Source organism: Nilaparvata lugens, chromosome 3 (genome assembly GCF_014356525.2).
Source record: "Nilaparvata lugens isolate BPH chromosome 3, ASM1435652v1, whole genome shotgun sequence".
Taxonomy (NCBI): domain Eukaryota; kingdom Metazoa; phylum Arthropoda; class Insecta; order Hemiptera; family Delphacidae; genus Nilaparvata; species Nilaparvata lugens.
Window position 1 is genome coordinate 39,469,396 of NC_052506.1, and position 16,374 is coordinate 39,485,769.

Sequence of the window (16,374 nt, forward strand, 5' to 3'; positions counted from 1 at the left end):
TTTTAGTTATAAACCCTCATTTCTTTAAAAACTAAAACTTCAATCAGCCGCCATTTTGGATACAAGTATCATAGAACATTTCTATCGATGCCATCTTTCTTGTTTTAAAAAGGCCTTTGAAATGATATACCACACAATGGGTGTTTACATTTAAAATATTTGAGTTACGACCCCTAAGTCACCTCCTTATGAGGGGTTGATATTCAGTTGTACGTCAAGTCAAAAGGTAGAGTATTTGAGTAATAACTTATCCTGAAAGTTACAGTATTATATCTTCAACAGTCTCCAATTTATTGAATGGTTCTCATATAAATGACTCACTCTGTGTTTATGGAATCACCATTCTCTCGGATGACATTACCAGTTTCGGGTATTCATCCCATTATGAAGTGTTCAAATGAATTATTTCGAAGTAAATAAATATTCTGATTCTCCTATAATCATGAGTAGAATATATAGGAATAACCTATACTCAAAACCAGTTGTCATCAAATAAAATAGAAGGACAATAATTATTCTTTTATTGTGAATCATCTTTTTATTTATGTATTATCCTTTTATTTTTTCATTATCACAATTATTGTGAAGTTGTATTCTGAAAGATTGTGTGTGGTACACATAAACAAGGAAACTGTTTCTATTTATGGTAAAAAATATAGAAAATCTGTTATACTGGTTCTTGTGTGCAGAATTTTCATGTTGATTGAGAGCTGCATCGAACTCCGGAAAATGTCTTATAGTTCAAACAAAATTACTTTTGACTTGGAGGGATATGCAGAGCAGAGAAATGGACGGAGATCAGCCAAATACTGTGATGAATAGAGTCATAGGTCTCGTAGCGCAATTGTCAATTTGTGAATTAGACTCAGTCGACTCAGTTCTTTCAGAGAGGAACTTCGTACGTTTATTATGAGCACTTGAACTCACTAGAAATTAGAGAACGCTGGACGCTTTAGAACGGCAACATCGTCACCGTTGTATCCCTACTTTTCTTTGCCCGCATGTCCCTCCAAGTCAAAAGTAATGTTGTATGGATTATAGGTATTGAATGGCATCTGCAGTATCTGGAACATTAACTTCTCTCCTTTCTAAAATAATGTTATGGAGGCAGAAGTAGATCACTATGCACTTCAATGCAGTGGGAAACATAATAGTCCAGTCAAATGGTCGTTTTTCAGGAAACAGCCCCGAAAGAATTTTTCTCGACGGTTCTATATGTATTTTGGGGCGCTGAATTCGAATCTGAAATTTTCTGACAAGCCAGAGGGCGGCTTCACCCCCAAAATTTCGGACTTTTTTAAATTTTCCCATTTTATCTCGTGAACCTTGAGTTTCTCAAGAAAAATCATTCTCGACAAAATTAAGGAGAATAAAATGTCCAATAAATTGAGACGTAGCGCAGGATTCTACCATTTTTGGTTCCGGAGCTACAAATTTTCAAAAAAGGGGTATTTTTTAAGGGGTTTTCAAAATTATGCAAACCTACCACTTCTACCCTATACAACATGTATATTTTCTACTATAGATAAAAATCCTCACATCACATAAAAGAACAATCCATTATGAACAGGATTCCTTAGGAATTTTCGAATTTAGTAGTTGGGGAGGGGGAATATACCCAAAAATAGATAATCATGTCCTACAGCCAAAATACTCATTTTAATACCTTTTCAAGGCCTTCCTAACAAAAAAAATACATATTTCGGCTGAAATCATCTCACGCGGGTTATTTTCTATGAGAATCGCCCGTTAGAAACATTTAATTTCAGTATTTCCTAGTGGGGGGTACGTCATAAGGATACGTCAAGGATCAAACTTTAAACACTTAAAACTTTTGACAGAATGATCAGATCTCCACGTACTACAGCTCATTCTTCTCATATATCATAATTGAAATTTGATGAAAAAATAAAAAAATCCACTTTTAGTGTATTTTAGCCTCTATTTAAATACACAGAAAAATGGCCAATTTCTATATTCAAAACTGTATATCTCGGTAACCCGAAATGATAAAAAATGGTACTTGGTCTTGATTTGAAGAACAGAATCTCCTCTTCCATGTGAGGTAAATTAGTTTTGTAAAAATATAATGATGAGGTAAGATACGTTTGATTCAAAAAAATCAAGAAATTTGCAATATTTTCCTAATTTTCACAGTCTAGACAGTTTTTCGATAATAAACAGTCATGCAAGATGGGTTTAAAGCAACGTAGCTTATAGACCATGTAATTCTCTTTCATTTGAAACCAATCGCAAGTTTCTATAATGTATCTTACTCGTTTTAGAGACTCTTGAATACAGTAAAATTGCAGAAAAATGAACATTATCATTTTTTCAATTAGCTGTAACTTTTGAACGGTATTGAAATCAGGAAAACGATTCATGAGAGCGGAAAGAGGAGAAAATTCTCTACAACATTGACTACTTTTTCGATTTTTTATCTGAAGTGTTTCACAAGATAGGTGACACTTTTGATACAATTAAGTAATAGCTCCCTATTTAAAATTTTCAAAGTCCAAATAAGTTAACAGATACAGTTTTCTTCATAGATAAATTAATGATTTGATTCTAAGTGTTTCCTGTTAAAACAAGGCTGTCATTATTATTATCTCATCCATGTGTGTTTAATAGTAAACTGATGATCCGACCCCTATAATAATTGAAAAACTTACTCACAGTTGCACTTTTACATCTATCAGAGTTAACCGTGATTAAATGACGGTTGGATGTTACAAGAAAGGATGAGAGAAGCGAAAGACGTCTTCAGTCAGTGGTTAATCACGGTTACATTCATTAGACGATCAGGCCTTAGAATAATTATTATTCAAATAACTTTTTTTGCTATTAAAAAAAACGATTGAATTTTTTTCAATAAATGAATTTATTCACTTACTGTGACGAGTAAATACTGCATTTGCTGACCACCTAATACAAGAAAATCACAAACTCACAAACAAAAATACCGACCTACAAATCATACACATACAAAACAAAGGACCAGAACTAGACACAATAGAACTGTTTGAAATTTACACCCAATTTAAAAGCAATAGACAATGCTTATTAAATGAACAAACCAATTTCCAAATTCCACATCCTCTTTGATTAACTTGTCAGCAATAACAACCCCAATAGACACCTCCAGCACACTAAAAATTGCCATCCAATCCCTGTAAATGTCTATGAGTACAACCAGGATGATGGCGGAGGCGGACCTGCCAAATGATCTCGTTGTCACAGTAAGTGAATAAATTCATTTATTGAAAAAAATTCAATCGTTCTTTTCAATAGAAAAAAAGTGATTTGATAATAAGCAGTTTGTGATGGGAAACAACATTGAATAACAATAATATTAATTCAAACTGATAACAGTTTTACCTTCACCTTATAATACATAAGCTCACCAAAATGATTGAGCTAGTCATTGAGTTTAGTCCAGTTACTAGGTACTGAAAAATGTCTGTTAGGGGGAATTAATCTCAAACTATCTGAATTCTGGAGAATTGATCTACTTAAATACAAAAACTTGACCTTCTAACCCAAGAGTTTTTTACAGGGTTCACAAAAATCTCGGATTTTCGGTTCCATTTCCATTTCGTTTCTGCGATTTTAGCCATATCGAGCCATCAGACAGAAAATATCACTCGCTTTTCTTTAATAACAAATCTCCGATTAAAATGAAATCATTCAAAGCTCTCTATCTTTAATAAGTAGCCTACTGAACTAAAATTTTCGGAAAAATCGAAATTAAACAATTTTTGTTTTCAATCGACTGTATCTTCCGAAATTAAAGGAATTTTTTATTTAACCGACTGTATCTTTCTCGGTTTTTAGGGCATTCTGAGAAAAGCTCCATGACTGGATGGTCGACTTCTTGTATTCAAGTTGTCCAATACTCCACAATCATTGCACAAAAATCCAGCTATTTCGGAATTGTTTACAGCTCAAAGTACCTGGTTACTGGACTAATGCTACAAGTGGTAAATTGATAGAGATGTTGCCAAGTTCTAGTTTTTGATGATTATTTCATATTCAATCATAGTTTTCATCACCAATATTTTGTCAATAATTGTTGTTTCGAAGCTTGGTTCGTGTAGTGAATAGTCTTTATTGACTAAACAGCCTTAATATACTTTCTTAATAGTCATATAGGTTGTTTGTAGTTGACGATATTACTAAACTGATAGGTTGCTGCATTTATGTTTTTTGTCACCTACTATCTCCTCCATGTATAAATAGTTATTAATAAACGAAAATCCTAATTAAATGATGTAAGAAATCACGAAGACTTCTGCTACTTCAAATATTGACAACATGGTTAACAGCTAGATGAAAATTCGATGAGAGCTACTATCCAAAAATTATTTGCCAGCCCGGGAATCGAGCCCGGTACCTCTAACACCCTTACACCAAACTGACAATTTCTGGATAGCAGCACTCATTTTATACAAAGCCATAGCGGCCAGCCAGTCAACAGATGGAAATAAATTATAAATTACATTTGTTCAAATGCTAATTAATGAATACGGTAATTATTATTAAACGAAAATCCTAATTAAATGCTGCGAATTACACCGATGACTTCTGCTGCAGCATTTACAGTACTAAATTAGAATTCTCGTTCAAAAATAATTATTCATTAATTAGCATTGGAACAAATGCAATTTCTAATTTATTTCTATCTGTATCCTGTATAAATGTTCACAGAACGTCGAATATCGTAACAGTCTAATCACCAAATTTAATTTGTAGTCTATAGTTATAGCTATTGCTAATACTTACAAGTAGTCGGACATAGTAGTCCTAGCTATCTGGTTCACTGCTCCATACATGTTACTGTAATACATCCTTAAACACTTCCTTGTCTTGATTTCACAAGTTGTTACCTGAACAATAGAAGCATAATAATAACAAAATGATTCATCCACTTGGGATATGAGCCTCTAACATTCAACATTGGGTTGCAGACAGTGGGTTGCACTTTTCAGTAGAATCAGAACGGTAATTTTACAGTTATATTTCTGTTATTCAAAGTTATACTGTCATATTACTTTTGAATATATCAATTTTTGATATTATTCCTAATTACAAATAATCTGCACGAACAGAACCTAACTTATTTATTGATACAACCCGCACTTTATTTGTTCCAGTTCAACGTTTAAACACAGAGACTCTAACAAGTCTCTGTAATAATACTGTAATGATAAGAGAAACAATTTTGTGACACAAGACACAAAAGTGATTATTATGAGATCCTTTTCTAAGAAAAAAATAATTTACTTCTTCAATTTCAATTTATTTGTCATATTACTTTTGAGATATTAAATTACAAAGACTAATTAATATTACAAATGATCTGCAAGAACAGAATCTAGCCTATGTATTTTTGTACAAGCTAGTTCCAGTTAAAAGTTTAACAGAGACTGTAATAAATATTCTAATTTATAAGGATGACTGATATTTTTTAGAAAGATAATCAATATTTCAATATCAATGCCAAGTTTCAAGAAACCGCTGCGTTATTACATCATCTAACGTGAGAAATTATAGGAGAAACAATAATTGACGCACAAATGTTTGTTATGATATCCCTTTCGAAAAAACCGATGTACCAGTTAAAACTTGACTATTACATTATTAAGGAAAATAATGAAAGAAAAATGTCAAAACTTTTATAGTTGAAATTGCAAAATTCTGAAATACCTTCTAAAAGACAGCAAATGTATCATCTTAGAGATGACTCAAAAGTCCTAACTCCGTCAAAATTTGGCGTTCAACTCTGCAAAATAAAGAATGTTTTCATTTCATCTTCCTGACAGTCCATTTTCATCTAAAATATTTTTTAGTAGCTCTATTCTTTTCTTCATTCGCCAAATCTGCCGACGTTGGAATGCAATAATTTTTGTTTGTCGATTTATTATTCTTCTCAATTTGATTGAGCTTTTAGTTCTCTTTTCTTGTTTCACACCAATCTCACGTTCAATTGGATTGGAGTCCTGAATTTGAGGTTCATCATTGTCCATCACGACTGACGATATTGATGAAGGAGCTGAATAGCAAACTGTGTTCTCTGTGGGCGATGTTTCTGGTAATTCAGGTTCATCATTGTCCATCTCGACTGACGATATTGATGAAGGAGCTGAATAGCAAACTGTGTTCTCTGAGGGCGATGTTTCTGGTAATTCAGGTTCATCATTGTCCATCTCGACTAACGATATTGATGAAGGAGCTGAATAGCAAACCATATTCTCTGAGGACGATGTTTGTAGTAATTCAGCTTTCACTGGGGAACATGTAGCCACCTGAAACCAACGTAAACTAAAATATATGTAAAAATATGAGTGCAAAAGGTTCAAGTAATGAAGTGACAAAGTGGAAATATTTTTTATTTTATGAAATATAGCAGTAGGCCTATGGGCAGCCACATTTTACATTTAAATGTATATTTATACAGAGTGAGTCATATATATATATATATATATATATATATAATATATATATATATATATATATATGGGAACCCTTCAGTAAGTTGGAGACTGTTGTAGATATAATAGGTACTGTTACTTTCAGGATAAGTATTTGGTCAAATACTCTACCTTTTGGCGTACAACTGAAGTTCAACCCCCTCATAAGGGGATGACTTAGGGGTTGTAACTCGAATATTCTAAATATATTATTATTTTATTATTTAATATATATTTTAATACTCGAATATTTTACACCCATTGTGTGGTACATCATTTCAAAGGCCTTTTCAAAACAAAGATAGATGGCATCGATAAAAATGTTCTATGAAACTTGTATCCAGAATGGCGGCTGATTGAAGTTTTAGTTTTTATAGGAATGAGGGGTTGTAACTCAAATATTTTGAATGTAAAAACCCTTTGTGTGATACATCATTTAAAAGGCATTTTCAAAACGAGAAAGATGACTTCAATAAAAATTTTCTATGATACTTTTATCCAAAATGGCGGCTGAATGAAGTTTATCAATTTTCTTTAAGAACTAAAACTTCATTCAGCCATTTTTAATAAACATAGAACATTTTTATTGATGTCATCTTTCTTGTATTAAAGAGGCTTTAAAAATGATGTACCACACAATGAGTGTTTGCATTCAAAATATTTGAGTTACAACCCCTAAGTCATCCCCTTATCAGGGGTTGAACTTCAGTTGTACGCCAAAAGGTAGAGTATTTGACCAATAACTTATCCTGAAAATTACAGTACCTATTATATCTACAACAGTCTCCAACTTACTGACGGGTTCCCATAAATAAGAAGAAAAGTACTTATAAACATATATCCATAAACGCTTCATTAGCGAGCTATACAGAGTGAAAGATTTCGCCCGGAATTCAGTTCCTCTGGTGAAATACATCGATGCTGAATTGCTTGGGGACTAGTTTTTGAAAAAATTATGCTGGATTCATATGGAAAAATATCTGAAAAATTGAAAACTATTCTAGAAGCAGTAGTATGAGTAGTTTTTGAGAAAAAAGTTGAAATATGCAAAAAATCCAAGTAGAGAAACACAGACTTCTACGTTTGATGCCCAATAACTTTCTTTAATGACCAGTAAACAAATCATTTTTTGCAATAAAAATTGTAGAGAATTTAATTCTGAAAAGAATTATGTAAGCTGTGTTAACTAAATTTAAATGAAAGTTGAATAAAATGTATTCTTATGTAGTACATTACACCACAAAAATTTGCTGTTTTATGAGGAGAGAACTAATAACTCATAGGTTGTAGCTGATTGCAAATAAAACATGGATTTTAATTACAGCTGTTCCAAAACAGCTGATTTATTTTGTTCTAAATAAGAAAATATTTAAAAGAAATTATCAGCTGAAAATTATTTTCAGAAATATTTTAGCTCACTGTTGAACAAAACAACAAACTGTAAGTTAGGCCTACTGTAACCGCGCTGTGTTTTTTGTTTAATCTATTAACCAGTCATTTGTAACCATTCCACTTTCCTTTTGTGTTAAGTGTTAACTTTTTAAAAAATGGCAGGTAATTTTAGACATTATTCATACTCCGAATTAGCTGACATGCATTCAATGTATGGGATAGGACAATGTAATAGTACTGAAGCAAGACGTTTGTATCAAGAGAACTTTCCTAACCGAGTATGTCCAAGTTTCAAGGTTTTTTGCCACTATTCATCAACGTCTGTCTGAAACAGGTTCTTTGATATCCAAAAAGCACATTTATGCAGGCAGACTCCAATCTACTAAGACTGTTGAATTAGAAGAGCAAGTTCCTAATGAAATTTATGAACATCCAGAGAAGAGCACGAGAGAATTGTCAGTGCAGTTTAATGTCAATCAATCTATTATTTGGAGGATACTGAAAGAGCAACAATTACATCCATAACACATCCAGAAAGTTCATACTCTATTGCTACGAGACTGTATTTCCCGTGCTTGTATTTGCCAATGGTTTTTAGTAAAACTTGTTAACCCAAACTTTTTAACAACCGTTTTATCAACCGACGAGGCACACTTTACAAGAACAGCTATCATTAACGTCCACAACCAACATATTTGGGCAGATGAGAATCCTCATGCCATCAATCCTAATCGTCCACAACATCAGTTTTCAGTAAACATTTGGGCAGGAATCATAGTAGATCATCTACTTCTGTTCGAGCTTCCTCCCAGGCTTAATGGCATAATCTACTTGAACTTTTTGAGAGAGGAGCTATTTATCTTACTTGAAGATGTACCTGTTCAGTTGCGCCAAAACATTTGGTTTATGCATGATGGAGCTCCAGCACACTTCAGTGTTGCTGTTCGTGAACACCTGAATCACAGCTTTCCAAATCAATGGATAGGCCGAGGTGGGCCAGTACCATGGCCAGTTTGGTCACCAGACTTAAATCCTTTGGATTTTTATCTTTTGGGACACTTGAAAACCTTAGTATACAATACTCTTATTGATACCATTGAAGAACTCCGATTAAGGATTTTGAACGGAATAGAAATGATAAAGCAGACTCCTAGAATATTTGAACGGGTCCGACAATCGATGAGAAGACGTCTGAACATATGCATTCAGAACAACGGAGGTCACTTTGAACATCATCTTTAGTCTTTTGGTATAAGTTCAATGTCATTTATATATGTTACTACCATATAAAAATAAAACTTTTCATAAAAAAACCAAATATTTTATTTGCAATCTGCTACAACTTATGAGTTATTAGTTCTCTCCTCATAAAACAGCAAATTTTTGTGGTGTAATGTACTACATAAGAATACATTTTATTCAACTTTTATCCAGATTTAGTTAACACAGCTTACATATTTCTTTTCAGAATTAAATACTCTACAATCTTTATTGCGAAAAATTATTTGTTCACTGGTCATTAAAGAAAGTTATTGGGCATCAAACGTAGAAGTCTGTGTTTTTCTACTTAGATTTTTTGCATATTTCAACTTTTTTCTCAAAAACTACTCATACTACAGCTTCTAGACTAGTTTTATCCAGTTTTCAGATATTTTTCCATCTGAATCCAGCATAATATTTTTAAAAACTAGTCGCCAAACAATTCATCATTGGTGTATTTCACCAGAGGAACTGAATTCCGGGCGAAATCTTTCACCCTGTATAGCTCGCTAATGAAGCGTTTATGGATATATGTTTATAAGAACTTTTCTTCTTATTTTTACCTCTACTATCACGTATTGAATTATTTTACCATAATTATGAATCACCCTGTATATGACTCACTCTATATAAATATACATTTAAATGTAAAATGTGGCTAATCTTTCTTACTTGACTAACTTTCAAGTATTAAAATCTTAAATCGGTCACTCAAATAGCATTGTAATAAATCTAATCGCAGCCCTCTTATACTACTATATTTTTCTAATTTAATAAAAGACTATTTGATCTAATATATCTATCTAATCAGTGACTAAAAGTTGATATACTTGATTCATGAGGTGAATGTATTATGTAGCACCGTATCTATCCATCACCTTTCCCAGGTTCAAAAAACGGTTCAATGAAAAATCACTTTTTCACCACCATTAATTATTTTTTGTGGTATAATTTGTGAATTGTATCAATGCATCTTCTGTGCTTTTTTGTCCGAAATCGTAATTGGAATCAATTTATAGCATCATTTAATGTAATTCATGTAATGAATAGGCTACATACTATACGGTAGCCTACTCTGTTCACCGAGTGTGTATATTTTATTGAAGACAGGTCAAAGATTTTTCCTAGAAATATGATCATACAAGCTGTGTACCAAGAATTAAAACTTCAGAATGATTGAATTTACTTGAAAATTTGATGATCAGAGTATAGCAACGGGAGACTTGTGGCCCTAGATTCAAAAGTGTAAACATTGAAAAATAAACAAAGAATTCTTTTTTTAGTTTTTAAAATACCAATATGTTATATTTTTACCTCATTTTGTGAAAGTCCATCGTAAAATCTGGATGATGTTTGAATGCTATCCACAAACAATTTTGTCTGATTTAGTTTTGGAGGATTTGACACTGGAAACAGGGTTGGCACCGCATCTGGCTTCAAACGATTTTTTAGGAAATTGGCAATCATTTTATCTTCAAAGTGAAGACTGCATAACTTAAGATTTTGATGCAAATAGTTTGCATCCTTCCCAAACAAATCTTGTCTTTTGCAATTAACGATCCATTTTCTTGCACTGAAAATACAAAACATGATATAACTTATGATAGATAAAGATATAAAATGTATTTATTGAAAAAACAATATTTTACAAAGAATATTGCTAAAAATATTGCATACACAACCTACACGGCTTGACCGGCTTTTTAAAAATAATTATTTATTTCAACATACTAATACATCTAATACATGGTTATAAGCGATGTACGCTCTACGAGCTCTGGCAACAGACTGACTCGAAAAAGCAACTAAACTAATGGCTAGTAAATAACAATGCTTAGCTACATCAGCATTATAAAGGGGGTTACCAAATGTAACTCCTCCCCCCCAAGTGTGAAGCTGCCCTCAGCTTCAAAAATAAAATACTTTCAAGTACATGTTCAAAAATTAAGTATTAGTTACATGGCAATCTTGGATACATTTGTTGAGAATCTGTATTAACAATATCGTTATCTACGCCAGAATTACAATTTTTACTTTCCTTGCCCTATCACCATAGGTAAGGAAAGTATTGCTTTCCGAAAAAAATTAAGGTACACCAATTTCTAAATTTCTATACGTTTCAAGGTCCCCTGAGTCCAAAAAAGTGGTTTTTGGGTATTTGTCTGTATATATATATATATAATATATATATATATATATATATATATATATATATATATATATATACAGGGTTTTTCGTGATTTTCTCGGAAACTGCTCCAACGATTTTGATCAAATTCATACCTAAAATAGTCATCGATAAGCTCTATCAACTGCCAAAAGTCTCATATCTGTAAAAATTCCAGGAGCTCCATCCCATCTATGCAAAGTTTGATTTTAGATTCCCAATTATCAGGCTTCAGATACAATTTAAAAAAAAGAATCCAACTGGAAAAGATTGAGCATGAAAATCTCTACAATTAATGTTCGATAACAATTTCACCTAAAATTTAAAATAAGCTCGAAATTTGAGGAAATGTTATTATTTCAATTGCAAACTGTTGGCAACTGTTGATTCTATTAAATCATTCACTATGAAGAGATAGCAGACCTCGTATGTCTCCATTCATAGAATCATAGGAAAAATGTTTCATAAATTGCCGAATGTAGTGGTACTTCAATGAAATAAGAAATGTGGTCTTTTAACATTGCACAATGGACTTTGCTGAGTTTCCATATTACACTGACATCGTTTGAAATGAAGCTAAAATTCGAATTTCGGTGCATGAGAAAAAGTTCATCCTGAGAAATAATAGTCGAGTGGAGTACATTCAATTTACAAAATTCTAAGCTTGTTACAATATCGGAAATTTTATTATTTAAAAGCAAGAGAGAGTCAAATAACAATGAGGATTGCTGATTAAGTTCGATTCTGTTTGATTCGTTATACAATGAATTAAAGTAATTACTGATTTTCATATTATTTGATCGTATTGTTTTCATTTCATTGTTGAATTCCTCCATTAATTTATGATTAACAGCAAATTGTTTTTCTACATTATTACTAAGATGGTACTCTTTTTATACCTGGTACAATAAGGCCTTGGTGTTGCTAGCAACTCTCTTGTTCTTTGCCGTGTTACCACTTCACCCATTGGATGAGTTTCAGGCGCAATCCCCATATTTCGGTTCCCACTCATTTTAAAGAACAACGACAGCACCTTGAACACATACATGCTTCTCATGGCAGAACTTGCAAGATTTTGAAATAAGGGAACGAGTGAATACTTCTTTTAACACCACAAATGATGCGTATTATGGCTTTCTGTAGAATTACAACTGGATTATAGTGACAAGCATATGTTGACATCCAGCAAGATAATCCATAATCTAGTTTTGAGTGAAAAAATGCAAAATACAATTGACGGAGAATATATCTAGGTAAGAATGTTGAAGATTATAAAATTTCCTAATTAAAAAAAGAAGTCTACATTTCAAATTTGTTATGTGATTTGTCCAAATTAATCTGTCATCCAAAGTCATACCAAGATACTTCAAGGAATTAGCTTGATAAATACTATTACATTTACATGACTCTGCTTGACAATCTATCTCGTGATACTTTAAAGGGACTGAGAATTCAAAAACCGTTGATAGGGAGAAATTAATGAAGTTAGTTTTAGAAGCATTTAACACTATTTTGTTCCCATCAAACCAGAGTCTCAAATTGCTCAAGTCTGACTGTAACATCATTTGTAATTCATTTATACTATTAGCTGAATAGGCCAGTGCAGTATCGTCAGCAAATGATGTTACAGATCCATGAAAATTCAATGAGAATAAGTCATTTATATATACTAAAAATAAGAGAGGCCCCAGGACTGAACCCTGAGGGACTCCACAATTGCTGTTTACAACCAATTCACTATTAATACCATTTATACTAACACATTGGCTCCTATTCTCTAAATAAGATTTAAACCACTTTAAGGGGATTCCACGAACCCCAGACATGAACAACTTATTTATCAATATATCATGATCAACAGTGTCAAAAGCTTTTTTAATATCAAGGAAGAGCCCTGAAACTTTCATCTTACCACGAGTATTCAAACTATTATAAATATTTGTCATAAAGTGATTCAGCGCAATTTCAGTACTCAAACCCTGTTGAAAGCCGAATTGGCCACTGTAGAAGAATTTGTTAACATTGAAAAAATCTACAATTCTCTTCTTTACTAGTTTCTCTAGTATTTTAGAAAAAACTGAAAGCAAAGATACTGGCCTGTAATTGGCAATATCAGTTTTTGAACCTTTTTTATAGATAGGCACAACTTTGGCTATTTTCAAGGCATCAGGGAATACTCCACAAGAAATACTACTATTGAAAATGTCACAAAGAACGGGAATAATTGATGTAGACACTATTTTTAATAACCTACCACTAAATCCATCCATGCCTGGAGACTTGCCATTCTTTAAACTCTGAATTAACTTATCAATTTCATCAAAATGAAAAGGCTCAAGGAATATTGAATTGTAATAATTTTTTATTTTAAATTTATTCCTTAACAGTTGCTTATTTTCATCAGATAAAGGTTTCACCGAAGAAGTTACTTCAACCGCTGCTTTAGCAAAATAATTATTGAACTCCTTAGCTACAGTCTGATCTTCTCTAACAATTGTACCTCCTATCTGTAAACTAATTGTTTGTTTTCTTGACGCTTGACCACACAATTTATTGATTTCTTTCCATTGTTGCTGGATAGGTAAGACATTGAGATGAGAAAAATACCTATGTTTTTGTTCATTTATCCACACAACTAACTTTTTCTTAAATTTCAAATAATCTGATTTTAATTTATTGTCATTTGGATTTCTGGACATTTTTTTGTAAAGCTTATCACGATAGCAGCACACAACCCTTCAGTCATCCAAGGTTTCAATTTCTTATCATGGCTGGTTAAATTTACAAGAATAGTGTACTTTGACTGTTTTAAGTAATTATTCAAAACACCAATAAATGTATTGAATTTAAAGTTAACATCATTAGAAAAATATACCGAACTCCAGTCATGATGCATTAATAAGCTGTTTAATTTATCATAATCTATTATTGATTTCTCCGTTGAAGACAATCTGAAATTTTCACAACTACTTTTAGATAAGGAAACGGCTACAGCTCTGTGATCAGTAATCTGAGATTCAATTACTGCACTTGATACAGCTCTTTTATTAAGGCTGATCTAAAAAATATATGATCCAAACAAGATGAACTATCATTCAATAAGCGAGTATCCATGTCTATAAGACACTCATACCCATTGCTAAACAACATTTCTAAGTATTTTAAAGTTTTAATATCACCAATTCTGCTTATATCAATATTAATGTCACCTATTATAAAACAATTTGCAGCTTGGTAGCCCTCCAACAATTCATTAAGACTATCAAGAAAATTCTCTATTTGTACACCATGCCATCTGTAAATACCAAGAATACTAAAACAATAGTTAAACATGCGACATTCAAGTAATACAGAATCAGCACCGATGATATTTGCTGTAATTTCAGAGCACGTTATACCCGCTTCAGTTGCAACAAATATTATAATACCAGAAGCTCTTGTGAAATCAGCACCAGCATGATATCTATCATACCCTTCAATGTTATACATAGCTGCATCATTTTCAGATTGAGTCCATGTTTCAGATAAAACTATAATATCCGGTCTTTTATTCCAACAATTCAAGTATGTGATAAAGGAGTCAAAATTACGGTTCATACTACGAATATTTTGGTGTATTATAGTAAGATTATTATTACCAGTAAGAAAACAATTGTTAACATCATCTACACTCTCAAAAAACTTCACATTAGCCCCCATAAAAGAATGATAAGATTGACATACAATTTAGTAAGTTGTGACAGAAAAACAATAATTTTTTATTCCCACATGCAACATTCACACTACATTCATACCTCATAATAAATGATATTTTAGACGAAATGCAGAAACAGATTGGGTACATCTACAATAGGTACTGAATCTGAATAATAATGCACAAAGCAGGAGACTCCTCAAAGAAACTTTTAAAAAAATCACATATAATGTGAAACACCAATATTGCCTTTATCACATGATTCACCGTTCATAAATTAATGTTAACGTTTTCAATTTAATCAATTAAACAAAATCAATAATAATAGAATTGAAATGAATTAATTCATCAACGTATTGTAAAAACGTCTTAGTTTATGATAAAATAGAATGAAATATATTGAAAATTAACTGCAATTAACTTAATTATTCTTGTTCCACTCACATAGCATTCAAAACGTGTATCAGTTAATAAGCAAATTGGCATAATAATCAAATATCAAGCAAGCAAAATTATTGAAATCATAATAAGAATAGAAAAAAATAAAATAGAATAAATAATATAAAAAACATTAGACGGCAATTTGCACTCTCTACATGCCCACATAGCCTAGTATGACAAAAATAGATCAATCAATCAAAATTTATCTTTTAGTAACTAACTTATTGAAGTCCTCAATTCTTGAAATGTGTACACTTTGGAAAGATCATCAGCTTTGACGAATACATTGCCATTTTTGAACCACACATATTTCAAATGACCTTGTTTTTGAAGTTCCTTTCCTTTGTTGAAGATACTCTTGCAGAACGGAGACATAGTTTCATTAATGTAGATTACACGAGCATCATTCGACCACCCAATATCACTGGCTAATATTCTTCCCTTTTTACCCTTGCATTGTAGGAACTTTTGTTTGTCTATGTTCTTACAAATCTAACAATGATAGGAGGTGCCATCTCACGATTTTTACCGGACAACCTATGACAGTTAGAAATCATGTCCTTATTGAAATCAAAGTTCATGAACGAAGATATGCTTTTCAGGATATCAAAAATGTTCTCATTGTCCTGTACTGGTACTCCAACAATATTAATGCAGTCTTTTCGTGAGTACTGTTGCAAACCTGCAATTTCACTATTGGCCCTATCTAGTTCATTTCGCAACTTTGCAATTTCACTTTTTGCCGAAGCTAAATCCTCAATACACGAATCGATTTTAACCCCTTGTCCAGTAATAGTTTTTTTATTGTCGCTGATACGTCCAAAACAGTTTTCAATTGAATTGATAATATCTTTCTGTTCCTTTTTAATTGCGTCCATATTACCAGTGAGCCATGAAAGTGCAGATCCTACACTATTAAAAAGGCCTCGTTTTTGTCTATAATTAATTGA

General features: G+C 32.2%; 1 protein-coding gene across 3 annotated transcripts in view; it reads right to left on the reverse strand.

The window, feature by feature from the left end:
- The window catches only part of LOC111048633 (52 kDa repressor of the inhibitor of the protein kinase), a 46,026-nt gene that overhangs the window by 7,718 nt on the left and 21,934 nt on the right, over window positions 1-16,374 (reverse strand). The window contains exons 2-4 of one of the 3 annotated variants that reach the window (XR_002605929.2): window positions 10,437-10,695; window positions 5,707-6,305; window positions 4,783-4,886 (exon numbers count right to left, since the gene is read on the reverse strand). Coding sequence is in view for 2 of the 3 variants with exons in the window: in XM_022334558.2 (XP_022190250.2) it covers window positions 5,808-6,305; window positions 10,437-10,695 (757 nt within the window). In the remaining variant the exon portion in view is untranslated. Of the gene's footprint in view, window positions 1-4,782; window positions 4,887-5,278; window positions 6,322-10,436; window positions 10,696-16,374 lie in introns of those variants that run through there. The other 2 variants (XM_022334559.2, XM_022334558.2) reach the window with 2 other exon arrangements.